The 16,358-nt window shown below is 44.5% G+C and overlaps 1 protein-coding gene across 1 annotated transcript; it reads left to right on the top strand.

Moving 5' to 3' along the window:
* The first annotated feature begins 3,556 nt into the window (after positions 1-3,556).
* Positions 3,557-10,704, top strand: THAP1 (THAP domain containing 1). Its single transcript, XM_077790371.1, has 3 exons — positions 3,557-3,729; positions 4,386-4,581; positions 8,670-10,704. The coding sequence occupies exons 1-3, from the start codon at positions 3,659-3,661 to the stop codon at positions 9,135-9,137; spliced, it is 735 nt and encodes a 244-aa protein (XP_077646497.1). The 5' UTR covers positions 3,557-3,658; the 3' UTR covers positions 9,138-10,704.
* Positions 10,705-16,358: the final 5,654 nt, after the last annotated feature.

The following is a 16,358-nucleotide window of genomic DNA, read 5'->3' as shown; positions in this document are numbered from 1 at the left end:
GCAGGTGCCGGTGCGTTCCGTCTGTGATGGATGGGCACAGGATAGTGCAGGTGTCGAGGACTAGTGATTCTCAACAACACAGTGCTGGGAAGTCTGACGGGAAGTGCTTGGCCATCATGAAAAACTCCAACTAGTCAAACTAAAAGTCACTCAGAAGATGAAGGCCATGAATTTGATGATTTGATGTGGCCTTTTTTCCCTGGGAAAAAAAAAAAAATTAAGAAAAAGAATTTGAAACATCCTAGACATATTTCCAACATTTTCAAAATTACTGAAATGTGAATAGCATTTTTCAGTTTGGAGGTTGTATTTATTTGTTATTTTATTCAAGACAATTGCCTCTGCCTTTCCCCAAGTTTTTCAAATTCTTATGGGATAAGGAAATTTCTTTCTACGCAGTCTTTTCTAAATCCGTTTTGCTTCAGGACACCAATGTGATCCTGACAGAGCTGCTGAAAGCTCTGCTTTAAGTCTTTAAAATCAGCTTGGTGACTGATGGTCTCAGTGGCTTATCTACACATTCACAAGACCTTCTCATCTGTGATGGACCCCCTCAGTTAGGTGTCACCTTCTGCAACCTACTCATGCTTTCATGCTTTCTCCCCAGGCATTTCCTTCCTACATATCAAGACCATGTGCCTCTTCTCACAGTGTCTAGAGAAGTTGCTAAGTTCTGCTTTTAGCACGATCTGTATGGCCATGCTTTGCCCCCCTGTTCCTAAAGTTCATTCCAAAACCAGCAGTGGAGGAGGAGATGGACAGTGGTATCAAGTCCAGGACTTTGACTCATAATCCCTCTTCAAGTCCACAGAACTGGAGTCTAGGTGCACTGAGGCTTTGATGACCTTGACTCAAGCAAGTACTTTGGGGCTGCCAATTCTTACGTATGGGTGCAAGAGCTCCTTTTCAACACTGTCCAGCACCTTCAGTCCCTGCCTGGCTGTGTCACAGGTGTCACCCTCTTCTGCTTCATCTCCTGGGTGAACCTTGGACCTGTGTTTCCAGTTCTGTTCCTGGTACCATCTCCTGCTGCTCCTACCTGAATTACCTGGGTGGACCTGGTTCATCACCTCACCGTGTGTGGGTGTGTCCATTCGTGCCTGCCGTGCTCTCGTGCTGCAGGACTCTGTCCAGGCTGGTGAGCCTGGTTCTGGTCACCCCTAGCTCATTTTGCCATGGGACAAAGCCCAGCTCTTCTGGTTCTTGAGGCTGTGGCAGAATTGCTGCCCAGAAAACTGGCAACAGAGGGAGAAGAAAGCCATCAGGCACAGGCCAGGGACAGAGGCATTCACATGGGTAGGGGAGGAGTAAGCATGTTTTTCTTGGTGAGGAAGGTAGTGCTAGAAAGAGCTTATTTTGGTTTCCTTGTCTCTTGGCTGACCTAGCAAAAGAGGCAGCAGAGCTAACAGTGCTCAGCCAACAGAGTACTGAAAACATCTCATGTGAGTGACTTTGTGGAAGTATAGATTAAGCTGCTGTACAGGCTTTTCTGTCATATTCCTAGGCAAGCAAGTGGCAGTGACTGGTCCCTTCCATCAGCTGGGCAAAGAGAGCTGTCTAGGCAGAGAAGCCACAGACTCCAAGCCAAGGCAAATAAACCTTATTTTCTTTCCCTCACAAAGCAAGTGTAGACGGGGAAAGTAGGCTGAGTGGGGTCAGAGAAAAAGCCATGGAGGTTAATTTAGGTCTGGGGTTATTGTCAGTGAATTTCTAGAATATACCATTACACTTGACTGGGGTGATCCTAAAGGTAGGTTCCTTCGTCATTCCTATACAAAAACTGTCACTTATGTAGGACAGTTTTAGTTGTTGATCGAATGCAGAGTTCAAAAGTGAGCCCACAGAATGGTAACATGTTGAAACTGCTCAAAATAAACCTATTTGTAACAACAAATGGATTTGTTGAGACATCTATCTACTGTCTGCTGATGCACCTGCACACTACGTTTAGGCGAGTGACACGGAGTTGTTTTACACGACCTTAATGCAACTGTGTGTTATAGCAACGTGGTCTTCCCGTTGTTTGCTTTTGCCTTTCCACCGCCCCTCCTTTTTATAAATTTTTTATTCTTCTCCCCGAAGGAAGCCAGAACCTCCCGCGGGGCTCACAGCGCTGGGGCAGCCATCCCCGGCCACCACTGTGGGCACGGCGCGGCCGGAGCGGCCTTGAGGGAAGGGACGGCCGCAGCGCAGCCCTCGGCCCCGGGGCTGTGCCTGGCGGGGCCGGAGGCGCTGCCCTGCTGCGGATGGGGCGCGGAGAGGCGCTCCCCAGATGGTGCCGGATGGGGCGGACGGCGCTGCCCAGCTGTGGGTGCAGGGTGTGGGTAGCACTGCCCAGCTGTGGGTGGCACTGCCCAGCTGTGGGTGGCACTGTCCAGCTGTGGGTGGCACTGCCCAGCTGTGGGTGCGGGGTGTGGGTAGCACTGTCCAGCTGTGGGTGGCACTGTCCAGCTGTGGGTGCGGGGTGTGGGTGGCACTGTCCAGCTGTGGGTGCGGGGTGTGGGTAGCACTGCCCAGCTGTGGGTGGCACTGTCCAGCTGTGGGTGCGGGGTGTGGGTGGCACTGTCCAGCTGTGGGTGCGGGGTGTGGGTAGCACTGCCCAGCTGTGGGTGGCACTGCCCAGCTGTGGGTGCGGGGTGTGGGTAGCACTGTCCAGCTGTGGGTGCGGAGTGTGGGTGGCACTGCCCAGCTGTGGGTGCGGGGTGTGGGTGGCACTGCCCAGCTGTGGGTGGCACTGCCCAGTTGTGGGTGCGGGGTGTGAGTGGCACTGTCCAGCTGTGGGTGCGGAGTGTGGGTGGCACTGCCCAGCTGTGGGTGGCACTGCCCAGCTGTGGGTGCGGGGTGTGAGTGGCACTGCCCAGCTGTGGGTGTGGAGCGGAGGGCGCTGCTCAGCCTGTGGAGCGGAGCGCCGTGCCCAGCTGTGGGTGTGGAGCGGAGCGGTGGTGCTTTGCTGTGTACGTCAAGAGGAGGGCTCTGCCCAGCTGTGTGCGTGAAGCGGAGGGCCGTGCTCAGCTGCGGGTGTGTGTGGAGCGCTGCCCAGCTTGTGGAGCGGAGCGGCGGCGCTCTGCTCCGTGTGTGGAGCGGAGGGCGCTGCTCTGCTGTGGGTGTGTGTGGAGCGAATGGCCCTGCCCAGCTGCGGGTGTGGAGCGGAGTGGCGGCGCTCTGCTCCGTGTGTGGAGCGGAGGGCCCTGCCCAGCTGTGGGTGTGTGTAGAGCCGCGGCGCTCTGCTCCGTGTGTGGAGCGGAGGGCCCTGCCCAGCTGTGGGTGTGGAGCGGAGGGTCCCGCCCCGCGGCGGGTGCGGGGCGGGGGCGGAGCGCGGCCCCAGACGGGGGCGGAGCGGCGTGAGGAGGCGGCCGGATTGGCGAGCCCGCCGAGCGAGGCCCCCGCCCCGCCCCGCGCGCCGGCGCGCCCAATGGGCGGAGCGCGGCGCGCGCGGCTACCGCGAGAGGTTCCGTTGAAGCTGGCGCCGCCATCTTGGAGTCGGGAGAGGCCGCGCGTCCCGTTCCCGTCCCTCTCCGGAGGGCCACGGGCGTGGGGGGGGGGGGGGTCCGCGGGAGGCGGGGGGAGCATGGGCGCCCTGCGGTGAGTTCGCAGCGCCCCGCCGGCTCGTCCATCCCCGCGGAGGGGCCGCGCCGCGGAGGGCGCGGGGTTGGGCGGGATGGTGCAGTCCTGTTCCGCCTACCGCTGCCGGAACCGATACGACAAAGAGAAGCCCATCTCCTTCCACAAGTGAGCGCGCGCGGCGCCGGGGCGGGGTCGCGCCGGGGAGGGGCGGGGCCAGCGCGGGGCCGCGCGCGCGAGGGTGGCGGGGAGCCGTGAGGGAGCGCGCGCGGGCGGGCGCGCCTCACGGTCGGGCTGAGGGACAGGGGGACAGACCGGGCACAGACAGACAGGGGGACAGACCGGGCACAGACAGACAGGGGACAGACCGGGCACAGACAGACAGGGGGACAGACCGGGCACAGACAGACAGGGGGACAGACCGGGCACAGACAGACAGGGGGACAGACCGGGCACAGACAGACAGGGGGACAGACCGGGCACAGACAGACATGGGGACAGACCGGGCACAAACAGACAAGGGGACAGACCGGGCACAGACAGACAGGGGGACAGACCGGGCACAGACAGACAGGGGGACAGATCGGGCACAGACAGACAGGGGGACGTGTCCCCTCGCTGCCCCTGAGGCTGGGGTGCCTTGCCCCCCGCCCCGGAATCTCCCCTGGGGAAAGCCGGAGGGACGGGACCCTCGGAGCCGCCTGTTGCAGAGCGACAGCGAGCAATGAAACCCCGTTCCCTCCTCACCCCGATGAGGGGCAGGAAGATTTTTGGCTTCGTTTATCAAGCTTTCCAGAAAAGCTGAAAGTGCCTCTTGCTTGCAGGTTTCCTCTTACGAGACCCGATCTTTGCAAGAAGTGGGAAGCTGCTGTTAAGAGGAAAAACTTCAAGCCGACCAAGTACAGCAGCATTTGCTCAGAACATTTTACCCCCGATTGCTTTAAGAGGGAATGCAATAACAAGCTCCTAAAAGAGAATGCAGTGCCCACAATATTCTGTTACACTGAACCCGGTGAAAAGGTATCGCTGGCTGGGGGGCTATGTACAAATCACGGACGGGACGGGACCGCTGAGGAACGTGTCTCAGGCTGTTTATTTTTTCATATCAGTCTTATTACATGGTTTTGACAATGGGGATACAATACACAGAGCTCCATTATTAAGCTTACAGCTTCCTAATATCTCAGCAGATATACTTTTCTACAGGAGTTATTCTACCCAAGCGTTAATACACAGACCGTAGTTATATTTGTCCTTTCTACTTCTTGTATAATTTTTCTGCTGACAAATCTTATAGCTACTGCTTACCTCTAAATCACCATCCTGCTGTCTCTTTTTACCTACCTTTTACAATGTGCCTAAAACCCTCAGACTTTAAAGAATCCCACAAAAAGGTAAACCCAAAGGACCCATGCCTGCAGGTGCTAGGACATATTGTGTATGTCATTGGTTGCAGCGTGGCAGGGCAGCGAGCAGGGAGAGATGTAGGCTGGAAAAGGATGGAGGCTGGCAAGATGCTGGGCCTGGGGTCACCAGCAGGGCTGTGGTGACTGAAAACACCTCCAATAGCGTGCTTGTTTTCTCTGAGGCTCTCTGAGGCTTTGGATCACAAACTGTTGTACAGGCAGACACTGGCTCTGACCTGCTCGTGTGTCTGTTTATTCAGCATCCATGTGCTGAATTAAATGGAATGGCAGCAAAGTAAGAAGGTGTTGCCCTGTAGTCAAACTATTCCACAGTAATTCCTGCATATTCAGGGTCTGAGAGCCATCATTAATGCTTGCAAATGGCACTTGCTCTCTTCCCCTAACCCTAACCATTGAAGACATGGTGGATGTTAACTGTGAAACTTAACCAGAGGGCTGTGCTTTGGCTTTGCAAAGTAAAAGTGAGCGACAGAACCTTACCTGCACCTGCTATCTGTTTGTCCTGAGAGCACCTCTGTCTTGCCTTAACATTGTTTTCAAAAGCCATACTTGTCCCTGACTTCTGAGGGTAGAGGCTTCTGTGTGAGGTGTTCTTCCCTTCACTGTGCCACTAGAACAATTTACTGTGAGATGCAGGTCACTTATGAGTTCTCCTTGATGTAATGACTTCAAGACAAGAATGGAAAAGACTGATTTTTAACTCCTTTAAAGGATATAAAACATTTCATCTCTTTCTGCTCTGCCATAGAGAAAGTGGCAAAGGAGACAGTCGTAGATAGAGTAGGTTTGGGGAGCAAAAGACTTAAATGGGATGAAGTGCACAGAGTAAAACTCAGATTTTTCTTGTTCAATTTTTCTCTTTATGTAACATGTTGGAATGTTGCAGAAATAAAAAGGCTACACATTTGAAAAATGAAAAGTGGCTAATAACAGATAAGAATATAAACAGAATGTAAACAAGGAGACAGACAACTTACAGGAAAATACAGTTGTGTTTTTGTTTGATTGCACTTCCTTACTTATCTGTGAAATACACATTTTCTTTGTTGTGTGTAGAATACTTGCAATTTTTTTTAGTCTGAAAGCTGAATGGGTGTATAGGGTAGTCTGCAAAAGCACTGTTGGTGCAGCAGGATTAGTTGTGAGACACATTTCCAGTTTTACTGTCATACCTGGATCTACAAAAACACAGAAGAATGAGTGCCTTTTAATTCTGAAGGATTTATTTCTATTTTTATTTGTCTCATGGCACTTTTGAACAAACTGCCATAAATCTTCAAGTAACATTGTAATAGCAAAGAATAATTGTGATTGTTTTGGAGTTGAATCTACATGGATTTTGAAATACAGTCACTCTGTGTAATTTGGTATACTTTATTTTTCTTTACTTATGTCTTAGGAGAAGTACTTATTGTCTAGAATAAATAATTAGAAGTCACTGCTGATGTCATAGAGTTACCAAAGATCTCTGTTCTCTGTGATACATTGTGACCATAATAATTTGTATATAGAGGTAGCATATACACTATAGCTTCAAATAGAAGTCTCTGTGAATTCAGCAGTCCAGCAGTGATCTGATTTTTCCTTTTGTTTCTAGCAAGAATGAATTTATTTTTGCTAGCTCTACCTTTGCCTCGTAGGGTTTTTTTAGTAGAAAAATTTGATAGTGACTGCTGATAGGGTCAAGCTCTTTAGAATATTCAATTCTTTAGAATATTGATATGTGAATTAGGTAGGCTAACAGCAGCAGTTTTTTTATAGCTGAGAAATAGGACTGGTAGTTGGCTGATTTTGTACTTTCATGGGATCAGTTATATTTGAGTGCATATTAAACTTCCCTTTAATGCCAATCACCACTTTCCTTCAATACCAGTCGCCAAACTGCATTTTCAATTACTGTCTGCCAAGTTGTAGTTTGTATGGTGGACAGGTGGACACCCACACATCTATCTTGCTTGTATGTTAAGTCAAGGAAATTGATGATACAACCTTCACATCTGATGAGCTTGATATTTTGATGGTGAGGACTCTTGACTGTTCTTAAAATCAGTGTTTTCCCTGTCCTTATGTTTTTCTTTGTACTAATAGTATTGGCAACAGGTGGGTAGGTAGACATTTTTTTTCAGTGCCTCTTTTACTGAGACTGCTTTAAGCTTTCTTTTCAATAGGCAATATGCAAGCTCTTTGGTTTCAACAGTGATTTTTCAATCAGCATGTGCACAGAAGCATTTCTGAATTATACTGGATTCCTTTGGGGAAGAAATAATCTGATTCTCTGCTCTGGCCTATACTCAAATGGCTTGGAATCTGTATTGTCCTGACCTGTACAAGTGGACCTATCAAGAGCAATGTGATAAAACAATGTGGTAAAGGGAGGGGATTCTGCCCCTCTGCTCTGGAACTGCTGAAGTGAATCCAGAGGCTGATAAAGTTGTTCAGCCTGGAAAAGAGAAAGTGGTGTGGAGACCTCATAGCAACTTTCCAGCATTTAAAGGTGGCCTACAAGAAGGCTGAAAGGGACTATTTGATGAGGGCAGGTAGTGACAGGACAAGAGGGTATGGCCTTAAGCTGCAGGAGGGCAGGTTTAGATTAGATACTAGGTAAAAATTCTCCATGGGGAGGGACTGGAACAGGCTGCCCAGAGAAGCTGTGAATGCTCCATCCCCAGAAGTGTTCAAGGGTTGGATGGGACTCTGAGCAGCATGGTCTAGTGATAGGTGTCCCTGCCTGTTGCAGAGGATAGATATGATTGTTATCTTAGCTAGCCGAATGTCACTTCTGCCCTTAGATGAGTCCTGGAGTGAAATGGACTGTTCCATCCCACACCTGCCCATGGCAGAGGGGTGTTAACATTGGATGATCTTTAGGGTCCCTTCCAACCTAAACCATTCTATAAATCTATGATTCTAACTTTTTCTAACTTACCAGGGCAGGTGTGTGTCATACCTTTTGTTGCATTGCTTTGACATTGGCAGAAAATTTATGCAGTGATAGTTGGAGATCAAATAGCTTTCTGTCACTTTAGCAATTATATTTGAGCAAAGAGTAAATACCAAGGATGAGAAGGCTGCTTTGCTGTTGCAGAACTGTTTATTTTGGTTCATGATGTCTCTTTTAACCAAACCCTTATGCTGCAGCCCAAAACCAGTAACAGAGTCCCTCCCAGTTGTTGAGAAGACTGTGTCCATCTCTCTGCTCTGCCAGCCCATCTGCTCGCTCAGTAGTTAACCCTCATTCTACCTCAGCAGAAGATTGTCTGCTTCTGTTGTGTTTTTTAGTTAGCTGGTAGGTTCAATTACGTAGTGGTACAATGCAGCAGAAAGGAGGTGGGACAAAGGGAAATGGGATGTCAGCAATGAGTTACTAGGTCATCTGAACTCCATTTTTTGCAACTGCAATCTGTATTCTTGCTTCTTAGGTAATTCAAAAGACCTATTTAGACATAAGTGCTTGAGTTTCAAAGAGCCCTTAAAATGAAGCTGGTTAAAAATATGTCCAGTTGAGAAGCTGGACAAAGCAGGCCTAGAAACGTTTGCCAGTTTTGAAAATTGTGTCTTTGAAATTTATTTTATTAGTTTAAATCCTGGTGGATTAGATTATTCTGGGGCTGTAATAAGGGGAGTTGTGTTGTAAACAATGTTAAGCATGAAAATGTACATTTTTTTCCTTGTTCTTCCTAGTCTGAAGAATTTGCAGAGCAGCCAGAAGATCCACTGCCACCTCCTCCACCACCACCACCGCCTCCACCTCCACCACCACCACCACCAGCAGCAGCTCCAGTGCTACCACAATCTCCATCAACTCCGTCTTTTCATTTGTCTCAAATAGATGCCAGATTTGTAGATCCTAGTATTGGATTATTGATGCCCCCTCTCCAGACCCCCAGCAATCTTGCTGTTTTTTGCGATCATAACTACACCGTAGAGGATACAGTCCATCAGCGAAAAAGAATTCAACAGCTGGAGGAGCAAGTTGAAAAACTGCGGAAGAAGCTCAAGACAGCACAACAGCGGTGCCGGCGTCAGGAAAGACAAATTGAGAAACTAAGAGAAATTGTTCAGTTTCAGAAAGAAAAAGACATATTGGCAGGAAAAGGCTATGTGATTCTGCCTAATGACTATTTTGAAGTTGTAGAAGTACCTGCCTAGGAGTCACAAACATCAGTTTTCACTATGGTAGGCCAAGAAATTTGGTTTAAAAATTTAATTCTTTCTAATTCTGTATGTAAGACTTTCCAGAAATCTAAAACAATAATTAAGCAGTCATACAAATAGGATAATATTTTTTCTTCATTGTCATTTCAGTTTGATATACTTTTAATCTTTTGAAGATGCAAGTATCTAAGAATCAGAATATGCAATGAATTTAAAAAATATTCATTGCTTCCTGAAGGAAAAGATTCAATATTGAAGACACATAGGAGATTTACTTTTTTTACAAAGTCTGTCTTACGCTTACAGGGGCTGGTAACTGAATCTGGGTGACAGTGAAGTTTAGGTGGTTGTACACCTAGTGCTTTGTCAAGACTTCTAATGTTGGCTTTGGTAATCCCCAGTACGTAGTTTTTACTGATTTTAGAAAAAACAGAATTAGGTCAACTAACATCTGCAAGTGCTGCAGAAAGATAGATAAGATGCACATTTCAGTCTGGGAAAACATCCAACTTCAGTTTGCTATGCATTTGAAGCACTGGAAAAGTAATTCCTGGATGCCTTTGGGTGAGGTATGTAAATGAACCTCTTCTTTTGGAGTAACTGTTCACCACGTGAGTGTTTTGAAGGCGATGAGGAGAATTCATTAGCATAGCTAACGAGAGCTGTAGAAGCAGCTTTTGTTTTGAGGGCACTTAAAAATAATCCAGAAGTGCAGAGTTGACCTTAACATGTATGTTACTACACTGTTGGCAGGATCATTAAGACAATTTAAGACATTAAGTCACTGTACTATTTACAGTGACTGCTTGCAAAAGGATACTGGTAATACACAGTCCCAGTATGTTGCAGGGTCGTCTTCCCATAAACACTGTAACTGGTAGAGTGTTGTTCTTGGTTTTGAAATTAACTCACATGTCAACCATGTGTAGTTTCAGGAAATGAAGTAAGTTTGTTCTTCATCCAGGGAATCAGACATTTATGCCTTTGCAATTTTATTTCTTTCATTTTTTCACTCCCCAAAGGGCATCCACCAAAGGGCAGATAGGGAACTAGACTTTGGAGTTGCTTGGTGCTAGACTGGTTTATAATATCTCAAATGCTGCTGCCTCTTCTTCAGCCTTATTAAGATTCTTTCTAGTAATAGATTTAGCATGACAAAGTAGTGCAGCAGTTTGCACTTACTTTCTAAAAATTTATTTAGTCAATGAACTCATTCAAAATGAGAGCAAATGGCTCACCCTAATGTGGGCTTCACAGCTGAAATTCCTGGATATATGAGACATGAGGAAAATTGGATTTCTCAGTCTATATCAATCTTGTGTGCGATGTGGGTTCTAGCTCTGATGTTAAACAAGCCTTGTTCATGATGGCTTTAAAAGCTTCTCTTAATATCCTCTTACCATGACATTTTGAAATATTTCAAACCAGTCTTGATACTTCTGACCTCACTCATGCCATGTGTCTATTTTCCCTACCATTTCATACACTTAAAATGAACAAAAACGCCAATGCTTCCTTTTGTGTACATTTATTATATCTGATTAAAAATTTGAAAAGCAAATGATGTGTTAGATTTTTAATTACTCTCTCTTCTCCCAGGATTTTGCCAAAATTGTCTTGACATTTTACATTTTTATTTTCTACTAGTTTTCTTGTTTCGAGGTTGGGTTCCCAGTCCTTGTTGCTGTTACACTTAGTATTTAAAATTGGTAAAATTCAAAAGTGACAAAGAAAAGATGTTTGAAAAACCGTTGCTATGCTGTTGGCATGTATGCCAGATAGCAGATTGTGTCTGTTTTCTCTGCAGAAAACCGTCTCTTCCTTACTCTGCAGGAATTTCAAGTGTGACTTCCTGAGGCACAGGGGATTGCTGCAATACCACACTCCTTGCCACCTGCCTCTGCACCCCAACACTTGGTTTTGTACTCCTGCTACTACCCTTCTTATGCCCTCCAGTTCTCTGGAGGTGACCGAGGTGCTGGCTGCACCCTTCTGTGGGGCACTTCAGCTCACTAAAGCCGCAGGTTTGGCTTGTAGTAGAAAGGTAACAGAGGGCCAGCAGCACCACACCTGATTCAAGTTAAAGACAGGGCCAAAAGTGGGGCATGAGGAGAAATAAATCCTCTCCTCTGGATGCAATGAGCATTATGTCAGCTTCTTCTGAAAATACATGGGTAGCTTCCTACTCTGAATTTCAGCAGCATTTCCTTCCACCTGGGCCATGCTTCCCTGTTTCCCCACGTTATGCTCTGGCTGCTGTGCTTGTTGGGCTCTTCCTTTGTGTGTTTTAACTTCATAACCCTTCAGGAAAGCAGCTGAACAAAACTAAGTCTGCAAGTTAAATTTTAGATAAACTGGTAGATGGCTGATATATGGTTGGTGTGTGGAGTCCTTGTGTCTTTAAGCTGTTTGCATTGGTGAAATTGATTTAACAGCTGACTTATAATTGTTTATTCTGTTCAAGGGGTGATTGTTCCTTGTCTGGACAGTTTCACAAGTAATATGCTGAAGAGGGGAGTGCTGCTCAGTTGTCTTCCTTTGCTTTTACCAGATGATTTTACTAAGAAGAGATGCAGCCTATTGTGACAACAGGCTTGAATTTCTCCTGCAGCAGCTATTTTTTTTTTTTTCTTTCAGAAAAAAAGTCTTGTTAACTCCTGATGTAGTCATGTCTGTGCTAAGTGTGGACTTCAGTAGACATGAGGGCTCTCAGTACCACAGAACTCTGAAGTGGGGAGAAAGGACTGATACAGAAACAACTGTTCGTCTTTTAACAATTGACTTTTTTTATGCACTACACTTCATCCCTCACTCTACAATCTCTCTTCTGTGGTAGCAGAAGAAGAGCAGTTTAGAAAGAAAAGATGAAGGCTCTCTGCTAGTGGTGAGGCTGGGAAAAGAATTCTACCTAATAAGCGCAGTATGTTCCACTAGCATGTGTTGAAATTTCCTTTCCTTTTGGGATCTGGTACATCCATGCAATCATCTGTTAAGAAGTCTGCAACAGTTACTGTTTGCATTGGCCACAACTCATAGCTGCATTAGCACTAATTTCTTAAACATGTCTGAAAAGATGTGATTGGGAGTGAAAAAGCAGAGGTTGTAATTGTAGGATGGCATGTGGTTGTTCAAGTGTATGTGAAGTAGCTGACATTTGTTTAAATGCACTTCACTGGAGCCTATTTTATAAACGGAATAATTCAAGCAAGTTAGAGAGTAGCAAAATTGGGAAAACATTTCCATCATTATATAAATATTTATTTTGAAATGGGCAGATGGTTAAACAGATAGGAATTGGATCCACTTCTAAGCAGAAGTTGTGTTGCTGCGCAGCAATTGTATTGAAATAAAAGTGGTGGGAAGTGAAGGGAAGAATATGAGATAAAGAGGAGAGACTTTTCAGAAGTCAGTTATATCTGAAACAAGAACATGCTTATGAAAATACAGCTACTACAGATTGAGTAAAAATCTAGGGTACTCCTTTGCTGCCACTATGCCACTTTGTTTACCTCTTCCTGTTGCCCCAATTCCCCTTTTGCTGCAGCAGGGTATGTGATCTATATGTAGTGTTTGCTTTTTTTCTTCTTACACCTCTGAAAAGTATTAGATTTCCCTGTCTAACTGGGACTTTTCAAGCTCAAGAGGTATGTTTTGTAGGGAAAAAAAATCAATAGCTAATTACTCAAATTACTTCTTGTCATGCTGAGGGAGTTCTTTGTCACCACTCTGTTTACTCCTGCATTTCCAGTTACCATCTTGCCTATGTTGTTACTGTTGTGGTCTTAAAAACTATGGCAGCAAATTAAGGAAATCAAGATGTCCAATAAATCTTCTGTCTTGCTGACATTTCATTTTCCTTCAGCTCTGTTAAAATTTAAGGCCTTGCTGTCCTGTGTGAATTTCCTGTGGAGTTCTCTTGCAGCTGAAGAAAGTGCAAAGCAAAACCCACTCTGAATGTAGGAAGAAGGAAAGGAAGATAGTTGATTGGGTAAAACTAAAATCTCAACAGCTTCTGAATGCTTTCCAAAGGACTCCTCCTGTTACTTATTTTTCTGGGCCCAGGCAGTTATTTCTAGTTGCTCTTTTGCTTTCTTGCTTTCTTTCTTTCATGAGTTGAGTTTTAGGTTTTAGTCTGTAGCCTTATCTGTTTCTTGACAGCTTACACCTTCATCAGGTGGCTTTGGCAGGGTGGAGTGGGGTGAGCTATAGTCTAATTTTAACCATCAAAACACAATCTGCTGAAGCATGTTGATGACTGCAAGTTCAGGTATGTAACTCCTGCTGTTTTAAGCACAGCAGTTTATTTACTATACTCTGCCACAATAATGATTTGTTTATAAATGAAAAAGAGGATACGTGACTCAAGAATACTACAGCAGTTGCTCTCAGAGATTTCCTTTTGCGCTTGTTCAATGCAAATTTTATCTTCTACAGAGATCTTTGATAGAATTGCAGCATTTTATCATTTTATTGCACAAAACTGGCAGAAGACTTTACAGTGTTATATAGGTTGAAAGAGTTTAAAAGTGAGCAAAAAAATGTGTTGCGAAGTTGCTGTTTAATTCATTATGACTCGCTTGAAAGTTGCCAAAGAAATTAATCTTAAATATTCCTAAGTTAAAGAAACCATTTAAATAAACTACTGAGAAGGAAAGGTTCGACTATCTCTCTTGAGAATAGTTACATTACAAATCATAATTAAATTATTAATTGTCTGTCCACGGTCTTGCCACTATTAGTTCATTTAACATTGAATATGAGGCTTTTTGTTGTGCAAAATTAGCCATTGATAATCCTGTAGCTGCCTCCTCCTATTGTAAAGGGAAAATAGATTGTACAGCCTGGGCTCACACATTTAGGAATTTGTGAAAAGATTGTCCTCTGCCTCTTAATTGGTTCCAGGTGCCTTTGAATTAGGGATGAGTATGGAGAATGCAATCAGACCAGTCATTGGACTGTTTGGTTTGATGGTTTGTTGTTGTTGTGGTGGTGGTGTTTTTTTCTTTGTTGTCATTTGTTTTGTTTGTTGGTTTGGTTTGATTTTTTTCAAATTCACGGAGAACTTGAGGAAATCAGGCAGGCTTCCCACTTCCTTTCATTGGCTGCATTTCATTGGATGTGACCATTAAAGATGCAGAGTCTGAGGCTGTACTAGTCATCTGTATAGAACCGATGCTCCAGAATTTGAGGCTATGAAAGATGTGTGACTTTCTACTGGATGCTCTTCAATTCAATGACCTGGGACAGGTAATCCAGAAAAAGGAAGAAGTCTTGCCTCCAGTATTTGTGTCGTTTTTTGTGTTGGGCTCATTTAGTAGCCTGCAGCCATAGTCCAATATTCTCTAACCAAGTTCTTATGGACATATCCAGGACTTTGATGTAGCAGAATGTTACAGCAATATACTGGAATTGCAGCATAATCACAATATAGCAGATGCATATCAGTGGAATCACATTTCAAATATACTGTCCAAATTCCCATTACTGGTCTCTAAATGCTTGGTGTCATGACACTGTGTCCTCACAGTTACTGGGAAGAAACATGCAGGTCACAGCCAGCTCAAGCCTGTATTGGTACTGTTTTCCAAGCTGATTTTTTGAGGTACCTATTTTCTCTATATTGGGCTGAGTCACATAAACATTACCCTCCCACACTGGCCAGGTTAGCTTAGACAAACATTACTCTCAGCTAATTATTTCAGGGAAGGCTGTTTATTTGATCTTAGGACTGAATGATGTAGTTGTATTCCTAAAGCAAAATTTTCTATCCAGTCCCTCTTGTGCTGAGATAATTTCATCTTTCTTTATGACAATTCATTGTTTTTCCTTAAATTCTTCCTCAGCTCATTATCCTTGCCCATCTCCTCTGGACATCCTCCATTGCAGAGGTCAGTCACCCATTCTCATACTTTTCAGGAATCTCACACGTATTTTGCAGAAAAAGTTATTTTTTTTGTCTTCAGAAAGGAAGAATTTTCAGGGGTGATACTTTTCCTATATTAAGAGGAAGGCTTAGACTTCCACCTGTACTTAGAGGTTTGTGGTAATAACCACAGCTGCTCACTGTGAAAAAAGGAAGCTTTGGATGTCTACTTTTACAGCGCAGTCCAAATTTCTTGCCCCTTTTTGGTGTGGTTTGGTTTTTTCCCTTCTTCTTTATTTTGTATTGATAGGATCAGACTCTTCATTCATCACTGCAGTGATGCTGATGCTTTCAGGTCCAGAAGAATACCGCCTACATGTAAAGAAAATCTAAGGGAAGAGTTATGGCCAAACTGGTTGTAAACCAGCAAGGTGGAGTCTTACAGAGCTGTAAGAGTTCAGGCCATAGAGGATGGCCCCACTGATAAATGTTTCATTCTAATTATTTTAAGCTTGATCATGCAGGCTTGTCTCATAGGTGTCCTGAGCTGATACATTGTTATATCAAATGATTTTGTGGTGGTGGTTTTAATCCGAGGTTTACTAGGAGTTGATGTCAGAATATTTGTGCTATTATGTTCAGGGACTGAAAAAGAATTTATTTAACAATAACCTCAAATACTGTTTTATGTATATGCTTTCAGTTCTTTATTTTTTTTCTTTCTAAGTTCAAACAGGAAAATATTTTTACTGGTATTCTTTTTTTTTGCATGACAATTGGTCAGAGTTTCTTTATGTCTTCAGCATGGTGAGGAACTGGGCAGGTTCTTTAGTACAGATAATACAGCATGGAAATCTCTTGGTTGTGTATAATAGGAAACATCTATTTCCCCAAGTGAATGCTCCTGTAGCTGTTTCAGCTTAAAGAACTCAGCTTGTTTAGAAATTATCTATGTAAAATATAGGCATCCATAAACTACAGTTACAGGATCAGTGGAGTTACCTTTCTTTGATACTGTCATCAGCTGACAAACTCAAGACTTCTTAATGGTAAATCTTCATATAACTGAAAAAAAAAGTGTAAATGCATATGTAATAAATATTACATTCAAATGTTCAGGCAAGCTTATCATAACATTACTTAACCTAATACTATCACTATGGTGACAACCATCCTTCCATCAATGTTGATATTTGCCTCTTGACCTGTCTATTAAAGTTGCTAGAACTTGGATGTTTTGATTCATATAATAGCCACCAGGTAATTGACATCTATATGACATCAGTGATAAGATGTAATGAAATGAAATAAATATCTGCAAATGGTGCTTTCTTGTGTTGTTCACAGTGCTG

Source organism: Lonchura striata, chromosome Z (genome assembly GCF_046129695.1).
Source record: "Lonchura striata isolate bLonStr1 chromosome Z, bLonStr1.mat, whole genome shotgun sequence".
Lineage (NCBI taxonomy): Eukaryota > Metazoa > Chordata > Aves > Passeriformes > Estrildidae > Lonchura > Lonchura striata.
Note: the sequence above shows the minus strand (reverse complement) of the source record. Positions and strands in the feature narration are given on the sequence as shown.